General features: G+C 40.9%; 1 protein-coding gene across 8 annotated transcripts in view; it reads left to right on the top strand.

Annotated features, from left to right (window-relative positions):
* METAP1D (methionyl aminopeptidase type 1D, mitochondrial) overlaps positions 1–16,854 on the top strand; it is a 100,605-nt gene that overhangs the window by 64,469 nt on the left and 19,282 nt on the right. For 7 of the 8 annotated variants that reach the window (XM_080972565.1, XM_080972563.1, XM_080972562.1 and 4 more), the window contains one exon: positions 8,515–8,678. In XM_080972565.1, coding sequence (XP_080828691.1) covers positions 8,515–8,678 — 164 coding nt within the window. Of the gene's footprint in view, positions 1–8,514; positions 8,679–10,993; positions 11,145–16,854 lie in introns of those variants that run through there. The other variant, XM_080972566.1, reaches the window with a different exon arrangement.

The following is a 16,854-nucleotide window of genomic DNA, read 5'->3' as shown; positions in this document are numbered from 1 at the left end:
ATTTAATTTAACGTTGGCACAGGTTGTACACTTTAACCTCTGAAGTCAGTTCATGTTTGATAGTTTAGATAGATGTGGATTTAGATATTTTGATCTTTATACTGTAATAAGTATTAGTTTGTGGGGGTTTTAATAAAATATAACGTACTGCATTCTGCACAACCCTAAACTAAGCATTGTAATGTCACCCATTTAACTACAAGTGACTTTTGCTGTTCAAAATACATATAGGCCTAATCCTCAAGTCTTCCATGTTGACAATCACAGGCAAACTACACGTTAGATGCCAAAATATGAAATGATGCATCAACTGAGGAAACATGCATCTAGAATTATTGAATTAGGTGGGCATGGAACAGCTTAAAAAGGTAAAGGACCCCTGACAGTTAAGTCCAATTGCGAACGACTCTGGGGTTGCAGTGCTCATCTCTCTTTACTGGCCGAGGGAGCCGACGTTTGTCCACAGACAGTTTTTCCGGGTCATGTGGCCAGCATGACTAAGCCACTTCTGGCGAAACCAGAGCAGCGCACAGAAACACCATTTACCTTCCCGCCAGAGCGGTACCTATTTATCTACTTGCACTCTGACGTGCTTTCAAACTGCTAGGTTGGCAGGAGCAGGGAACGAGCAATGGGAGCTCACCCCGTCGCAGGGATTTGAACCGCCGACCTTCCGATCAGCAAGCCCTAGGCTCTGTGGTTTAGACCACAACACCACCCACGTCCCATGGAACAGCTTAGTGGGAAGATTTAGTATGGAAAAATAGGAGGTGAAGGAAAGCTTACGTATTCTCCCTTCCCCACAATATCTTTGCTCAAAATCTTACCTTTCTAAACCAAAACTATCCATCAGGGCATTCCTGTATGCAGTTGTGGGAATTATGCTGTTTGTCCTAAGAGCGGCCAACAGTGCAGTCCTAGCCATGTCTACTCATAGGTTAGTCCTGTTGAATTCAATGGGACTTACTCCTAGGTAAGAGGGGTTACAGTTGTGAGGGGCATAGCCTGGGGAAAGTTCCAAGGGCCAGTCAGAGAGGTCTGGGAGCTACATTCAGCTCCTAGACCAGTGGCTCCCCACCCTGGTTCCAACTGAAGGGCAATTTCATAAGCAGCCTGTGAGATGGCATAAGGGGTCTTCTGTTCAAAGTCAGAGGAGTCAACATGCACAAAAGGAGCTGTCAGGACTATGGTTTCCAGTTTCTTTTGACGGACTCCTTATCTTCCGATTACTCGCTTTTGAACACTGTACCAACACAACAAAAGTTGCATAATGGACAAGCCACAAACAAACTTTGCATGAAGGAGAAGCGATATGAATATTTCCCCTTGCTAAACCCCCCCAGCACCTACTGAAGACTTTCCGCCCTTATTTCAGCAGGCATTACAACAGAACTCCATTATTTTAGTGTTAACTGGAGGTTTTGTGTTTTTTTCTAACCTTTATTGCACTGGATTGAGTGACTTGTTCATTGCTTAGAGATGACTGCAATTAAGCAGTATATAAATTGTCCAAATAACTATTAAATGTGCCTTGATTTCCCCCCTGAGGCACTCCAGAGCACCAATTTTTGCAGCTGCTTTTTTTGTATGCTCTTCTGCAGTTGTGTTTGATTCCTTCCAATGTTTGAGAAGTCACACAACCTAAAATACCTTTTTGGATCCTTGCTGCTGTCTGGAGCCCACAGAACTACAGCTTGGACATGTCTCATGGGACTGTTTACCCGCCCCCCTTTTTTTAAAACAAACAAACAAACCAGCAGAGCCATGTTACAAAAGTACTTTTGAAAGTCCCTTCTGTTTCAGGAAACACTTTGCTACATCCATTTATTTATCCACATTAAAGGTGCATATTCTGCTTTTTTTGGGTCCAGTTATCTCCACAAGGTGGCTTACAATGCAGCTGCAATAAAATAGAATACAGTAGAATAGAATACAAGCATTAAAAAAAGCCTTTGAGAAAATAATGTTCTTGCCTGTCATGACTCCCAGAGTAACTCATTCCCCAAAGTGGAACGCCACTAGTGTCGCTCCTTAAGGCAGCTTCCAACATATATAAAAACATGATGACACATCAAACATTTTTTTTTAAAATCCCTATACATTGCTGCCTTCAGATGTCTTCTAAAGGTTGTATAGTTACTTATCTCCTTGGCTTGGGAGTCCCATAAGTCCGTATCCTTCAACAAGTATCTGAAGAAAATAGGAACGTCCGACAATACATTTTTCAATGAAAACAGGGATGTCCTAAGGAAAAGAGGGATATTCTGGGATCAAATCAGAAACTGGGATGGCTTCTGTAAATCTGGGTCTGTCCCTCGAAAATAGGGACACTTGAAAGGGCTGCTAGAGCCCTAGTGCCTGATTTTATGCATATAATGGTGCAAATAAATGGCTCAGGACCGCAATACCTCAAGGACCACCTCTTCCCATATGAACCTACCCAGACCCTGAGATCATCTTCTGAGCTCCTCCTTTGTGTGCCCCCTTCTCAAGAGGTTCAAAGGGTGGCAACATGAGAACGGGGCCTTCTCTGCAGTGGCTCCCCGTCTGCGGAATGCTCTCCCCAGGGAAGTTCGCCTGGTGCCTTCATTATACCAGGGGAAAATGTTCCTTTTTAACCAGGCCTTTGGTTGATCTGATTTACATCCTATGCCCTTTTAAAATGTGTTTTTTGTGGTGGGGGATTTTGGGTTGTTTTTGTTTTTATTATGTATTTCGTGGTTTTATATCTTGATTTTATTCTGTGACCGCCCTGAGACCTCCGAGTATAGGGCAGTGTATTATTATTATTATTATTAATAATAATAATAAATGGCTTGAGCCACTACTGCTTCTAAGGCAGCACCCTGTATCATTCAAGACCATGGGTAAGCAAACCAAGACCCGGCGGCCAGTTCTAGCCCAGTCGCCTTCTAAATCCATGGACGGTCTGGGAATCAGCGTGTTTCTACATGGGTAGAATGTGTCCTTTTATTTAAAATGCATCTCTGGGTTATTTGTGGGGCACAAGAATTCGTTCATATTTTTTTTCTGAAATATAGTCCTGCCCCCCACAAGGTCTGAGGGACAGTGGACCGGCCCCCTGCTGAAAAAGTTTGCTGACCCCTGTTCAAGGCGGTTGGCTCTGATTCTTACCCCCAGCTTTTAGATCTTCCTTCTTTTTAAATCAAGTATATATTAGTTGCCCTACAGCCCACTTTTGCCATGGAAACAAAATATTCTCTCTGCATTACAGGGCCATTGGCAGTTTGTAAGCTCCTTCTCCTCGTGCCATTAGTTCCTTCTGCTAGTCTTTCCCCTTGTGACTGATGCTTTGTGTTCTGGCATTGGAACATTTTACCCTAAGACCAGATGACATGTTTCTAAAGCTGTAGGCCTCAGCACACATGCCCTGAACATGAATTCTGTGGAGCTCAGTGGCACTTACTTCTGTAATTTTGATAATGTCGCATTTATTCCCACAAAGGTATGCTTCTTGTAGATTCAGATTTGCCTTTTCACTCAGATCTAAGCTAATTCCAGTGTTAACACCCCTACCTTTAAAGTACCATTAAAAAAATAATTTTCTAAAGTTCACTCCAAATTTTCCCTTATAATCATAGAACCTTTCCTGGTACCATAATGTGAAAATCACAAGTAAAATGTCTACTTCCTGCAGTTATTGATCCTCCTCCTTTTGGTTAGTCTATAATAATTCATATCTAATATGTCTGAGGAAGACTTTCTTGACAGTGTTTATAATTAACCTTTCCTAATTGGCATAAGCTGGGCCATTTCATAGGTAGAAGCAATGATTATGGACCGAAGAAAAGGACAATTGCGGTACATGGCATTTTACAATAATTTGTTTATGGATGTGTACACAATCTATAAAATGATTAAATAATAATCTGTCTATCAAATGTAAATGCTCTTTTGGTGAGCGCAAATTGTCTAGGAATAACAAACTAAATGTATTTTACTCTTATTAGTTTGCGGAAAAATTAGAGACTACAGCGGAATGTGTTTTATTTACTGCAATCACATGGACTTCACATATTGTTTAAAGGATTGTAGAAACCAGTTCTTTGTACTTCACTGACTACCAACACACTACAGCTCTTAACCAATAATTATCATGTAGGGCTATCCCATCTCTTAATAGACAGTCATAATTTTAGGATTGACACTTTGAAAACTACTATATTCTACTTATTTGCTGTAACTATTGTTTATGCACATTAAAAATATAAATAATGAAAGATGAATTGTATGCATTGTAGCAGTGGTTAATAAAGCATTACCAGCGTAATACATCTTTATAAAAGATGTATACTTTATACTTTATAGCTTTATACTGTCTTGCTTTTCCAAGGCTATGGAAAAGTGGCTGAAATTATAAGATTTGATTTTTAAACTCTGCTTTTTTACCCACCCGCAACGTAGTAGTGGCTTAAGGGATCATGTGCTTTTGTGTCTGAAAGACCGAGAGGTAAAGTAATAAGCAAAAGGATACTGAGAAATGCCCTAACTCCTGAAAGAAAATAGTATAGAGGTTTTACTGGGTAGTGAAAATGATAGCATCTGTTGGTTTCTATTCATTAAAAATAATGGAAGCAATTAACCAGATAAAATTGCTGTACCATCTCCATTTGTTAGGTTGGAGCAGCTGGCCTGGCGGCTTGCATCCAGTGGGTGCAATCCAGAAAGACAAAGGCTGTGATCCTGTACACACTTACTCAGGAGTACCTCCCATTGAATTGAATAGGACCTCTGTCTGGCTAGTCATGTATAGGATTGTTAGGCATGCAAGTCCCATGAAACTTTGGGGAGACTTTCAGTGATCTTATGCACCCTTCTTAGAAGGAAGTTGCTTTGAGTTCTGCAATACTTTCTTCTTACTTGCGATGCTCAGTGTGGCAGTGAACAGTCACCTGCTTAATAGTGCAGTCCTATGAATGCGGGTGGCGCTTTACTATGAATGCTTAGTCACAAGTACATAGTATAGTGCTCAGTGTAGCTTACTCCCTAGTAAGTGTGCACACTTAACGGGGGGGGGGGTAAGTAGTCTTGAATATAGTGGGATTTGCTTGTGGCTAAATATGAATAGGATTGCTTATTCATATTTAGGAATAGGAATGTCTCTCTATTTTCCAAGGACAATCCCAGATTTACAGAAGCCATCCCTGTTTCTGATTTGATGCCGGAATGTCCCTCTTTTCCTTAGGACACTTTTCATTGGAGAAACGTTGGAGGGTATGGTAGGTAAAGGTAAAGGGACCCCTGACCATTAAGTCTAGTCATGGCCGACACTGGGGTTGCGGCGCTCATCTCGCTTTATTGGCCAAGGGAGCCGGCGTACAGCTTCCGGGTCATTTGGCCAGCATGACTAAGCCGCTTCTGGTGAACCAGAGCAGTGCACGGAAACGCCGTTTACCTTCCCGTCGGAGCGGTACCTATTTATCTACTTGCACTTTGACATGCTTTCGAACTGCTAGGTTGGCAGGAGCAGGGACCGAGCAACGGGAGCTCACCCCATTGCGGTGATTCGAACCGCCAACCTTCTGATTGGCAAGTCCTAGGCTCTGTGGTTTAACCCACAGGCTGTCCCTATTTTCAGTGGAGAAATGTCAGTGGGTATGGAGTTATGTGACCCCCCCCCCAGCCAAGGTGATAACTTTTAGAAGACATCTGAAGGCACACCTGCATAGGGAAGGTTTTTTTAATGTTTAATGTTTTATTCAGCAGGTGCAGAATGCCGCAGTGAGACCCTTTACGGGGTCCTTGCCACGGGATCACATTCACCCGGTGCTATACCAGCTGCACTGGCTCCCGGTGGAGTACAGAATCAGGTTTAAGGTGCTGGTTTTAACCTTTAAAGCCCTATACGGCCTAGGACCCTCATACCTACGGGACCGCCTCTCCTGGTATGTCCCATGGAGGACCTTACGATCTTCAAACAAAAACATCTTGGAGGTCCCGGGCCACAGGGAGGTTAGGCTGGCCTCAACCAGAGCCAGGGCTTTTTCGGCTGTGGCCCCGATCTGGTCACAAGAGACTAGGGCCCTGCGGGACTTGACATCTTTCCGCAGGGCCTTTGGCCAAGGCACAGTCTGACCCCCTCCTTTGGTAATCCTCATAGAACTCTAGCCCAGTGGTTGCCATTAATTTGATTTTGAATTGATTTTAGAATGAATTGATTTTAGAATGCTGTGTTACTTTTATTGTTGTTAGCTGCTCTGAGCCCGGCTTCGGCTGGGGAGGGCGGGATATAAATAAAATTTATTTATTTAGGGGAGCTGCCCAGAGTGGCTGGGGCAACCCAGTCAAATGGGTGAGGTATAAATAATAAAATTATTATTGTTATTATTATTGAATAGGGTGTCCCTATTTTCCTCAGAGAAATGTTGGAGGTTATGGGATTGGACAGCATGACTAAAAGCATAAGTGGAAACAACTATCATTTAATATGGTGCCAAAAACAATATGGATTTCACCTAAAAAAAATTTGTAACAAGTCTATCAAACCATCATGCTCTCTTTAGTGAGTAAGCGCAGTTATGCCCTGATGTCTGTTTACTTGGAGGAAAGTTATTTTGTACAATGAGGCCTATTTCCATGAAGACAGACATTGACTCTTTCAGGCTTTGTGCAGGACTAGTCTCAGGTGTTTCCCTTTAAACTTAATAAGAAACATTTTGGTAAGCGCTAGCTTATTAAAATAATGCTTCTTACATAGATTTTATTTTTGTCTCTTGTGTACCTTATTGTGCATAGTTCTTAAACAGCAGATATTAAGACTCTGCCATTCTAAAATTGGAGATGTCAGCTGAGAAATCTATAAAGTACTCTAGTTTGAAACTATTTAATAAATGTTAGCTGCTGATAAAATCTGAACTGTGTAATACCATACAGTGACAAAGCTAAGACTTTGGTTTCTCTGATGTACCTCCAGATAACCAGTTTAATCAGCATTTATCCTGATCTTCTACCACAAAGGTTACACAGTGGTTAGGCTATGTCTGGTCTTTATTGAGCAGTATTAGCCCTGTGCCCTGCATTGCTCAGAAATTCTAGGAAACAAACAAACGAACGAACGAAAACCACCAGTGCAGTTTTAAAATTAGTGTAGTTCTGAAAGGGGCAGTCTGCCCATCTTGATTCAAAATGGCATCCAGTTGTACCCAAACATAAACGAAAACCTGCTCCTTGAACTTAGGAACCATCATACAAAATTGGATTACGATACCTTAAGAGGCAGAGCAAACTGACAAAAATAGCAACTTTCCAAAATATATAGTAGATCCATTCTGATTTGTTATTGGGACAGTTATATAGCAATGAGCGTTCATCCTGATTTGCTTGTGGGGTATTTACATGACTTTCTGTTGAAACATCCATTCATTCCCACACTTTTCAATGCCTTTCCCCATCACATTCCAAACTGCAAAAAAAGCCATTTTTTAAAAAGCGGGTTTGTTGCACTAGGGCAACAGCTCATAAGTCCACTTTAATTGTGCAAACCTGAAGTTCTAGAAAGCACATGAATCTCTCCTGAAAAATACAGAAAGTTTGGAGGCACCCAGAGAGCATTTTATTTATACTGTGTACACGTCCGCCATTGCCAGTCTTCTGCCTTATTTTCTTTTTGAAAACCCAATAAGATGCAAAAAATAAAATAAAAAAGCATTGTAACAGATGGTTATAAGAACTGTTTTCAAATGTGGCAACTAAAGATGTCCCAGCTGCTGAAGCTATAGATGTTTGTATAAATATAGGATTTATGTAAATCCTAAATTCCAGATATGGAGCTGTCTAATCTATAGATGTGACATACATTGTAAACCTCAAAAATCCTATGTTGGACTTACGTTCTCATCCTTCGTGCTGTTATCTCATCTCATGCCCTACATGATCGAATCTGTTGCAGGAATGAAGGGGAGAGGATGTTCGGTGCAAGATGAGATTTAATTTTATTTCCAATAAGTAGCCTCTCAGTAAGTGTGTCCACAGAAGGATGGTCTTTAGGCCTAAATCCCGATTCTGGCTTATCCAACGGATTGTGCTTTCTCAAGCCAACCTTTGCATTTCGTTCTCATGAGGAGGATAATTTGTGGTACATTGTTTTTAGTTTTTCCAGCCTTGGCTTCCATGTTCCTCGTTAGTTTACTCATCACTGTTAAAGCCGCTAAAATCCCGTTGACCAATGTGATTTGAATAGCCTAATTCTATGCAGGACCGTAGCCTTAAATTCACAGCCTTTAATTTCGTAGCTTGTGTTTGTGGAGAAAACCTGCGCCCGGGTTGATGTTTGACAGTGACGGCCTTCTCATTATCATGAATGATCACAGCTAACAGACGAGAACTAACTCCCTTCCACCACCCAATTTTCTGTTCCACTTGCTGCATTTCAATTATTTTGTTTTATTTTATTTTTTATTTGCACCTTAAACGCATTGTGAAAGAAACCCAAGAATGTCTTGGCACCTGGCTGCAAAGCGCAAATGTCTCTTTTGCATTTCTGCATGTGCTTAGGTGTACTTCAATGGCTACCACGGTGACACTTCCGAAACAATTCTAGTGGGCAACGTGGATGAGTCTGGTCAAAAGTTAGTGGAGGTTGCCAGGAAATGTAGAGATGAAGCAATTGCAGCTTGCAGACCTGGGGCTCCTTTCTCTGTAATTGGAAACACAATCAGGTAAGCCTTATAGTGACAAGTAAAGGGAAGGCTGGCAAGTGGGACAAAGGTTATTGGTGGTTTGGTACAAAGCTGATGACATGTTTTATGATTCAGAACCATCATTTCAGTCTGATATCACTATGTGAACTGCCAGGCTGTAATGTTGTTCCCTGGGTAAGAAAGGATTTTTAAAAGTGAATTACACTAGACAGGGTCAGTGGATATAGCCCTGTAGGAAAAGCCAAAGACATTTCTAAGACTGGCTGACTCCTTACCTTTGCAGGTATGATTGGTAGCTGCTTTGACTACCTTAATAAAATCATATTGGAGATGGAGGGGGGAGCGTTGTGTCTGTTGCCTGATAAATAATGCCAGCAAGGACTTTTTATCCATGCCACGAAGAACTGCTAAAGGTTGTCAGAATTATTCAGTGCTACTAACCCCTTCCCCTTTTATAACAAAATGCAGACAGATTTAAATGCAAGGGATCTCCCTTTAGGAGGTCCATCCCTTGTGAGAGGCTTTGATCCTGGAACAATATGATAAAACCAATAGTCCATCATGTTCTGGTCTATTAAAACGTATTATTTGATCCTTTTACTATTTGCACACATTTTTTTCTTTTTAAAAAATGTTGCGCCTTAATGCCCTTTAATTAATATGTTAATGCTATCGGGAAGAAATTGCATGAATCTCGACGCCTACAAAACCACGCATTGCTCAGAATCCTGAAAAGATGCTGTCTTCCCTTTCTCCCCCCCCCCCTGTATGAATCTTCAAATACTTTAAGAGAAATAAGAAAAGAGAGCAGGAAAATATCAGTTTGATGTATTTATAGCTTTAAAAATATTGTAACAGAGTCTGAATCAAACTTTAGTAAAACCACTTTGGGTTATATCCGAGAAGCTTTTATTGAAGACTTTGTATAAAATTGTGTTTTTGACAGTTTTAAATTATAGGCTAACTAGCCTGGGGAAAAAGGATAGTGTCTATCTGTTCTTTCATAGGAAATGTTGAATCAGACCCCTACTGGGAAAAGAAATTTAATGCATATCTCACTATCTTACTGTCCATGAATGTAATAGAAGTGAATTCAAAATGTAGTTTTATTTTTGCAAATGGGATGAGTCGATGGATGCAGCTCCATATTTTTGAACACCTAGGGTTCAACAAATTTACTGGTGGTGCTCTTGCATTTTAACAAAATTTATTCTCGAGTCGAAGGGGGCACAGAAGACGAGATTCTTATTCAAGCATTCTCTCGAGCGCTGCATTCATGGCTGTGTCTAAAGGGCATGTCAGCCTTTGATTCTCTCTGAGAGGTAATTATCCTTTTCCTGTCACGGAACAACAAATGATAGCTAACTACAGAGGAACATTTGCAGTAGTCACATTCATCAACTGCAGGGGAAAAAAAATTCAATTTAATTGTGCAACACAGCTGCACATAGGCTTTTTGAGCATTGCTGTTGTTCTCCCTGTCTTGCTATTCCTCCCTACCAGATCTATTTTTTTAAACTTTTTTTCCCCTCTCTGCTTATTTTTCCCCCTCTTCCACCTCCCCCCCCACCCCATTTTTTTATTTTTTTTGTCTCTTCTTCCATTTTTACTCTCTGTACTTTCTTGTTAAAGTAATTTTCCTTTGTGGCTCTCGTTCTTTTTCCCCCCCTCTCCTCCCCCCCCCCCATTGAAGGCTATGAATGTAGAAAATTATCACAATTACTCATATAATTGAGCCTCTTTGTAGCAAGTGCAACTCCAGTACCCTTTCTCCATCATGAAAATGGTTTCATTATAGGGTTTTTCATATTCTCTGACACCATCTACACAGAGGAAAAGGCGTGCAGATGAGATGTACTAGGAATAGGGTAGATCAGGAAGGTCACAGTGGGAATAATTAGCTCTGCTATGGAAAGAGCATCTAGGCCTTTTACCGCTACATAAATGTACTGTCCGTGGCTTTTAGTCACAAAAAAACTTACTAACAAATGGAGCTCCCGCCTACTACTTTGAAAAAAAGATTTGTATCAACACTACAATTTTCCATCATTAAGACTAATAACACGGAGCCTAGTATACATCAAGGGGAATAAAAAGAAAAATCTCACATTCAAGTGGCGACTGGGTGCTGACCTTTGTTCCCCGTTTTTTTTGTGTACGACTTAACTCTTTACAAAAAGAGAGCCACACGCCACACCAACACGCAGGTGAACTCCAGCCAGTGCTAGCAAAAGTAGCAGCATTCACTTGGAAAAATCTGATAAATCTCCACGCAGGGTAATGCATTTCATTAGATTCACCGCATTAAGTCTAGCTGTATTTTTTTTTAAAAGGATAAAGAGAAGAGCAGAATTGAAAGTGACATTAGCCTCCCCCCCCCCCTTTTTTTTTTGCCTTTCCCCTCCTCTCAATGTTGATGCAGAGGTCAGTATTTCACCGCATGTAAATGCGTATGCAAAGCTCAGTTGAAAAGCAAATTAATTTGGATTGGTCGCAGTCACAATCACATCCAGAATAACAGACCCCCGATCATCTGTGCTCCTACCTATTGTCTGTTTTAAATATGCTTGTTTTGCTGAACCAAGGCTTTTCCCGGCCTATTGCAATGTTGCATATGTAGGCTTTGTCACTGTATATTCATGTAAACAAGATGAGAGTTTGGTGGGGAAAATATATTGATTTCTTCCTTGCCGGCATTATAGGAGAGACCTATCAAGATTTGAATATGTGTCCTTCTTTCCACAAATGTGCTTGGTAAGCTTGCAGCGTGTATTTTGAGATTCCATAGAAAACACATTATGTTAATACATTGGATGCATTTGAATGGATTCTGTAATCCAGAATGTTCATCGATTCTGGGACCAGAACTCAAAGAACTATAGCGTATCTTATAGGAAGTCTATTCCGAGAAATGGATATATTTACAAGAATTATTTAGCAGATTGGTTTCCTTTGACTAGGCAATTACTAACCTACTTTTATTTCGTCCATTTAAGTTGACCGCCAGAATTCAGATGAAGTATAATGACGATTTGAATTATCTTTATGTACACCTTCTGTGAGTTTTCTGTTAAAAAACCTCTGCAAGTTAGTTTCTAAAGCAGTGGGGCATGTTCCCTGGAAGTCGTTACTTAGATCTAAACAAACGAATGCAAACATAGTTGTAGTTAAATCAAGCCAATTTCAAACTTGTAGTTAAAATTACCGAGATAAGAGTATCAATAAATGGTTTTAAAATGTTTTAACTTATAAATATATGTTTTGATATTAACTTAGAACAATACAAAGGCAGACTTTTAAAAAAGAAATCTGTTTCTATCAGATTATGCACATTTAAACAATAAGTGGCTCAGGCAAAATAAGTCATTTTAATGTCATCTGTGATAGATTTTCTTTGACAGCTACTGTAAATTACAATTACACTGCTTCTCCCTGCATTTGGAAGTAAGCATTGCAATAAATTATCTTTTATTTCAATCCATCATGTCTGCCTTTCAGAAACAGAGCACCTTAAATAAAAGTTCAGCTCTATTGTAAGAAAAATATAGTAATTTGTGATAGTTTGAAACTAAAAATGTACCTTTCTTTAAGGAGAAAGCCCTAAATTGTGGGCTTTCAAAAAATATTATTAATTATACTTCATCGTACATTGTCATTAGAGGGAATCCCTGAACTTGTGTATTCTCTTAAGTCTAGAACTGCTGCTTAAGGAAAATAGTTTAAATTCTCCCGGGAGCATTATGTAATCAACCGGGTAAACCATTGTGATACTGTTGGAAAAAATCCATAATCCAACATATAGGTTCCAAAGTCGGGTTGCATCTATGTTGGCAAAATTATGCCCTTTCCACCTCGATCAGTGCTGATTAACAGGGCAAGCGGGTTGCATTTGGCGAGGCGGCCCCTTTCAGTGCTTCTGAATCAGAAATAAAACTGACGTCTTTGTGCATTTGTTTGTTAGCAGTTGCTTCCTGTCTCTCAGGTTCTGTAGCCATGGTTTGGTTCCCTGCCACACACTTGATTCCCACCCCCTCACCTTGTGTTACGTCTCTTCTGAGAATTACGCAATTTTGCATTTGACAGTTGTAAGCCTGGCCGTTTCTTAATAAGCACCTTTCCTCCCTGTTCCCTTTTTAAAAAACAAAACAAAAACATGTATTTTTTGCTTCTGTTATTCCCTCAACACGAGATTAGTAGCACACATCTAGCAAACCTGCAGAGATGCGCAATTACGCAAAACGTAAAAGAAGGTGGAATTCTGCAAACTTGGACCAGGTCGGAGGGCGAAAGGATAGGGCTCATCAGAGCTTAACAAGGGACTATAGACTTCTGTCCAGGAGAGACAAGTTTCTGTGCCGAACTCCTAGTACAGCCGTGTAAACTGTAGTCAGAACATTTGTTCTGCTTTTTCATCATAAAGCTAGTTTGAGCAGTCCTTTCACTTGGGTGCGAAGGTAGGCTCTTCTGTGCTTTCGTGGAGAAACATGCCATGTGAACTGGTGGTTCATGGCTGTCATCAGCTTAGTTACCGTAGCAGCAATCCACCCCACCGCCCGGCAAAAAAAAATTTTTAGCTGCAAATATAGGAACTTTTGCTAACTCCACTGTCATAGATATGGTTAACATGTGCTGTTTGAGCGTGTACCCAAGCAACCTTGAGACTCTTCACGTGGGCAGAAAACGTACTGGGTGGGCTGGCATAAACTTCATCAGCTGCTTGCAGCGCAGAGTATACAGGTTCCATGTGCTTCAGGTGTGCTTCAAGCTTGTTTCTCACTTGCAACGAAAACCTTGCGCCAACAATGCCTTGGCTCACATTGCAGCCATCTCCGTAGGCTAGGCTAGGCTTTAAGTCGAGACTAAGTGAAAATAGATTTAAAGGTAACATGCATTCTGCTGTAGTGCTCTGTAAGAGCTATTATTTTCGTAGGCGGAAGGGTATTTAAAATCTGCAAAGAGTGACATCATACTATACGATTTCCGAATCAAGCGTAGGGGGCAGGGGCTGTCACATATGTGACAGCTTCTCCTATGTGTAAAGCTGATGTTCTAGGATAGAGTTGGCTATACATCCAGATTTTCTTGGACATTACCAGGATTTCAAAGGCAGAAATAACGCCTGGGAGGTGTTTCTGAAATGTGACGCTTTGTCCTGGATCTTAGGCAAGTTAATTGAAAAGGCGCAGGTTTTTTGGCATTTTCGTAAAAAAAGAAAAAGCTCAACTACTTTCGGATTTGTCTTAAAAAACAACTTTCCGGGTGTCCTGGTTTTTACTTTCTGAAATATGGCAGCCCTATTCTAGGAAGAAGTCTTCTAGGTGAAGTTTTCCCCCTACAAGTGTAACATTCAGTTTAATCTTGCTAAAGGGGTGCTTGTATAGAAAGAGTGTGCTGAAAATCTAGAGGTGGTGTGGTTGAAGGAAACAGTTGTCCAAGTTTGCACACTTGAATTGCCCTTTTGCACTCCTTGCTTCGGAGAAAAGGTCTTGTGTATCCAAGTGTTTCAAATCCATTTCCTAACTGTTGTCCTCTTCCATTCTCCCAAGTCTGCCCCACAATATTCAGGCTTTCTCAGTTGGAAAGACACTGAGTCCATAACAGAATCAGAGCACCAGATCTTTCTGTGTTCTTCCAGGCCATAAACACCTTCTCTCCCAGCTTTATTGACTAATCTTCTCCTAGCTGCTACTTTTTATTTCAGCTGAGAAAAGAAGGCAAGGAGGTAATTGTGAATCTTTGTCGCTACCTACTTCAGTCGAGATTTCTTTCACCCGGTTCATTGTTGAGGGGTTACAAGTTCAGCATCTCTTCCCAAAGTTTTCCTTCAAAACACTTTTGTCACTTCACACCTTGAACATCTAGACTCCGGTGGCTCGCTAGGGTCACACAAAATTTTGCAGGAAGAAAAAGCTTTCTGGGGCATAGCTTTTTGTCATTTGACTTTCAAGCCCCAAACCAATTTTCCTGATGCCATCCCAGGAGAAACATTTTGGAGAAAGCTCTCGTCCTTCTTCTTTCTGTGGCACGTCAATGACACTTGCTGTTACTTTCTTTTTACTGGATCCCAAGTGAAGGACTTCCGGGTTGGCGCCATCGCCGAATGGCGGACTCCCTCCGAGCTCCGGAGGGAGCCTGCTCGGCAGGGGCTGGGTCCTACCGCACCGGCGATGCGGGGACCCTTAAAAACCACGGCCACGGAGGCCGTGGACATGGAGACTCGGCTGGCACCGCTAGCGCCCTCCCGACTCGTGAAGGAGCCTTTTTAAAGGCTACGGATCGGGTGCCGGGGAGAAGCGTGGTGCTTTGAGTCCTCTGCTATCCCTGCCGAGCGAAGCCGCATGCCATTTGGCGGAGAGCGCTGACTTCTTCTATTGAAAATTCGGACTTCTTAACAACAACCCGTGAGTAATTTGGAAACCGGGTTCAAAAGGAGAAAAAAAAAAATTTTTTTTTCGGAGTGGACACGAGCGGGGGGGGGATCCAAAAAGGAAGTCAGTCCCCCTCCCTACTGTAAACCTTCCAAAACAAGGATGGTGGAAACCAAGGTCCAAAAAGATTTGTATTGCTGATAAAAACTAAGAATTCCACGATGGGGAACTACAAGAACTGTGCTGGAGGAAGAATTGAGGGAGAAGGGAAACGTGACCCCCCCCCCTGGGAACCGGGGTGATTGAAGAGAGAGCCTGGTGAAAAGAGTCGGAGATTTTGACAGCTGTCAAAGTAGCTGTCAAAGTCGGAAAGCAGAGAGGATCTTATTATGAGAACTTTGCTGGTTAAATTTGTTACAATTTGCTATAACCCGTTAAAACTTGGATACAAAATGGCGAAAACATGGATAACAATCGGACTTTTGGACTAGAGAAAACAAAGTTACAACAATCCCCCTAGAGGAGTTTCGGGACATTACAAAGATGGTCGTAAGTGGAAAAATACCATTGGAATTTTACAGGACTGGTTATCTTCTGGGAAAGCTGCAAAACGGAAATAATATTTTGTCTACAGGGTGATCAGCTAAAGGAGACAATAGAATTTTCTATTGAAGAAAGGAAGGGACTGAACGCAAGTTTTTGTTCCTGAATAACAATAATCCCTGCAGAGTTACTAAACTTCTGAATTAGAACGTTTCAGCAGCGGAACAAGAGGAAATTGGACTACAACTTGGAAAGAACAATGGGGGGAGTTTTATTAAAGATTTGAAGTTAAATGTCTTAAAAAATAACTATAAAAAGAAAAAGCCAGCAAGGAGTTGGGGGAAATAGGTGATTTATGGACTTTAAGAATTCCAGGCAGATAACATGGTTTGGTGGTCAGGGGGAAATTAAACCGGGGACAGGGGGGGGAGAACTAAAATCCAAAGGCTTGTCAACTTTTTTTTTTTCTGAACTGGCTCTTTTTCACCTATTATACTTTTTATTTCTTATTTCTTATATTTCTATTGTGTGGGGTGTCCTTATTTTTTTAAAAAAAGGGAAATTGTGGAATGAAAATGGGGTGGGCCCTGGGGAGAGAACTTTTGTTTTTTATTAAGGGTATTGATGAGGAGTGTATAAATTTTAAATTCGAATAATGGTTTAAACAAATTAAGTTTTAATTAGAACTGAGAGCTTGTGGAGCCAACAATATGAAAGGGGAATATGGTAGGGGTGGGGGAAGGGGGGAGTCCCGGAAAGTGGATCTATGAAAATAAGGCTTTGAATGTATTTTAATCTTTACTTTCTGTATCTTTGAAAATCTTAATAAATATCATTTAAAAAAAAAAAAAAAATACTGGATCCCAAGTGGAGAAAGGGGAGATGGTTGGCCTTTTATCTTTCAACATCTCCTCTCTAGTCGTCACTGCGGATAGGTGAATCTGCTAGTTTTGTTTTCTCTCCGTTTCTCATTTCCCCCATCTTTTGGTATGGATTTGGTACGATTTTTGCAAAATTGTGAATTCAGAAAGAAAGAAAGAAAGAAAGAAAGAAAGAAAGAAAGAAAGTCCTCACACAAACATGTCAGCATTTCAATCCATATTCCTCCTAATACACACATTTTTCTTTGTTTGGAGAACCACATCCTAAAATACATGTATTGTTCGTATATTTTTTCAGGAAGCGTAAATTAAACAGGATTGCACTAAAAGGCGAACAGAAGCAAAATGTCTCCCATCCCTAGTTGTCACTTATGCCCCTAGAACACAGAGCAGTGTGTGATT

The sequence above is a fragment of the Podarcis pityusensis genome, assembly GCF_964106645.2.
Source record: "Podarcis pityusensis genome assembly, chromosome: 1".
Taxonomy (NCBI): Eukaryota; Metazoa; Chordata; class Lepidosauria; order Squamata; family Lacertidae; genus Podarcis; species Podarcis pityusensis.
This window is presented reverse-complemented; position numbering and strand designations above follow the sequence as displayed.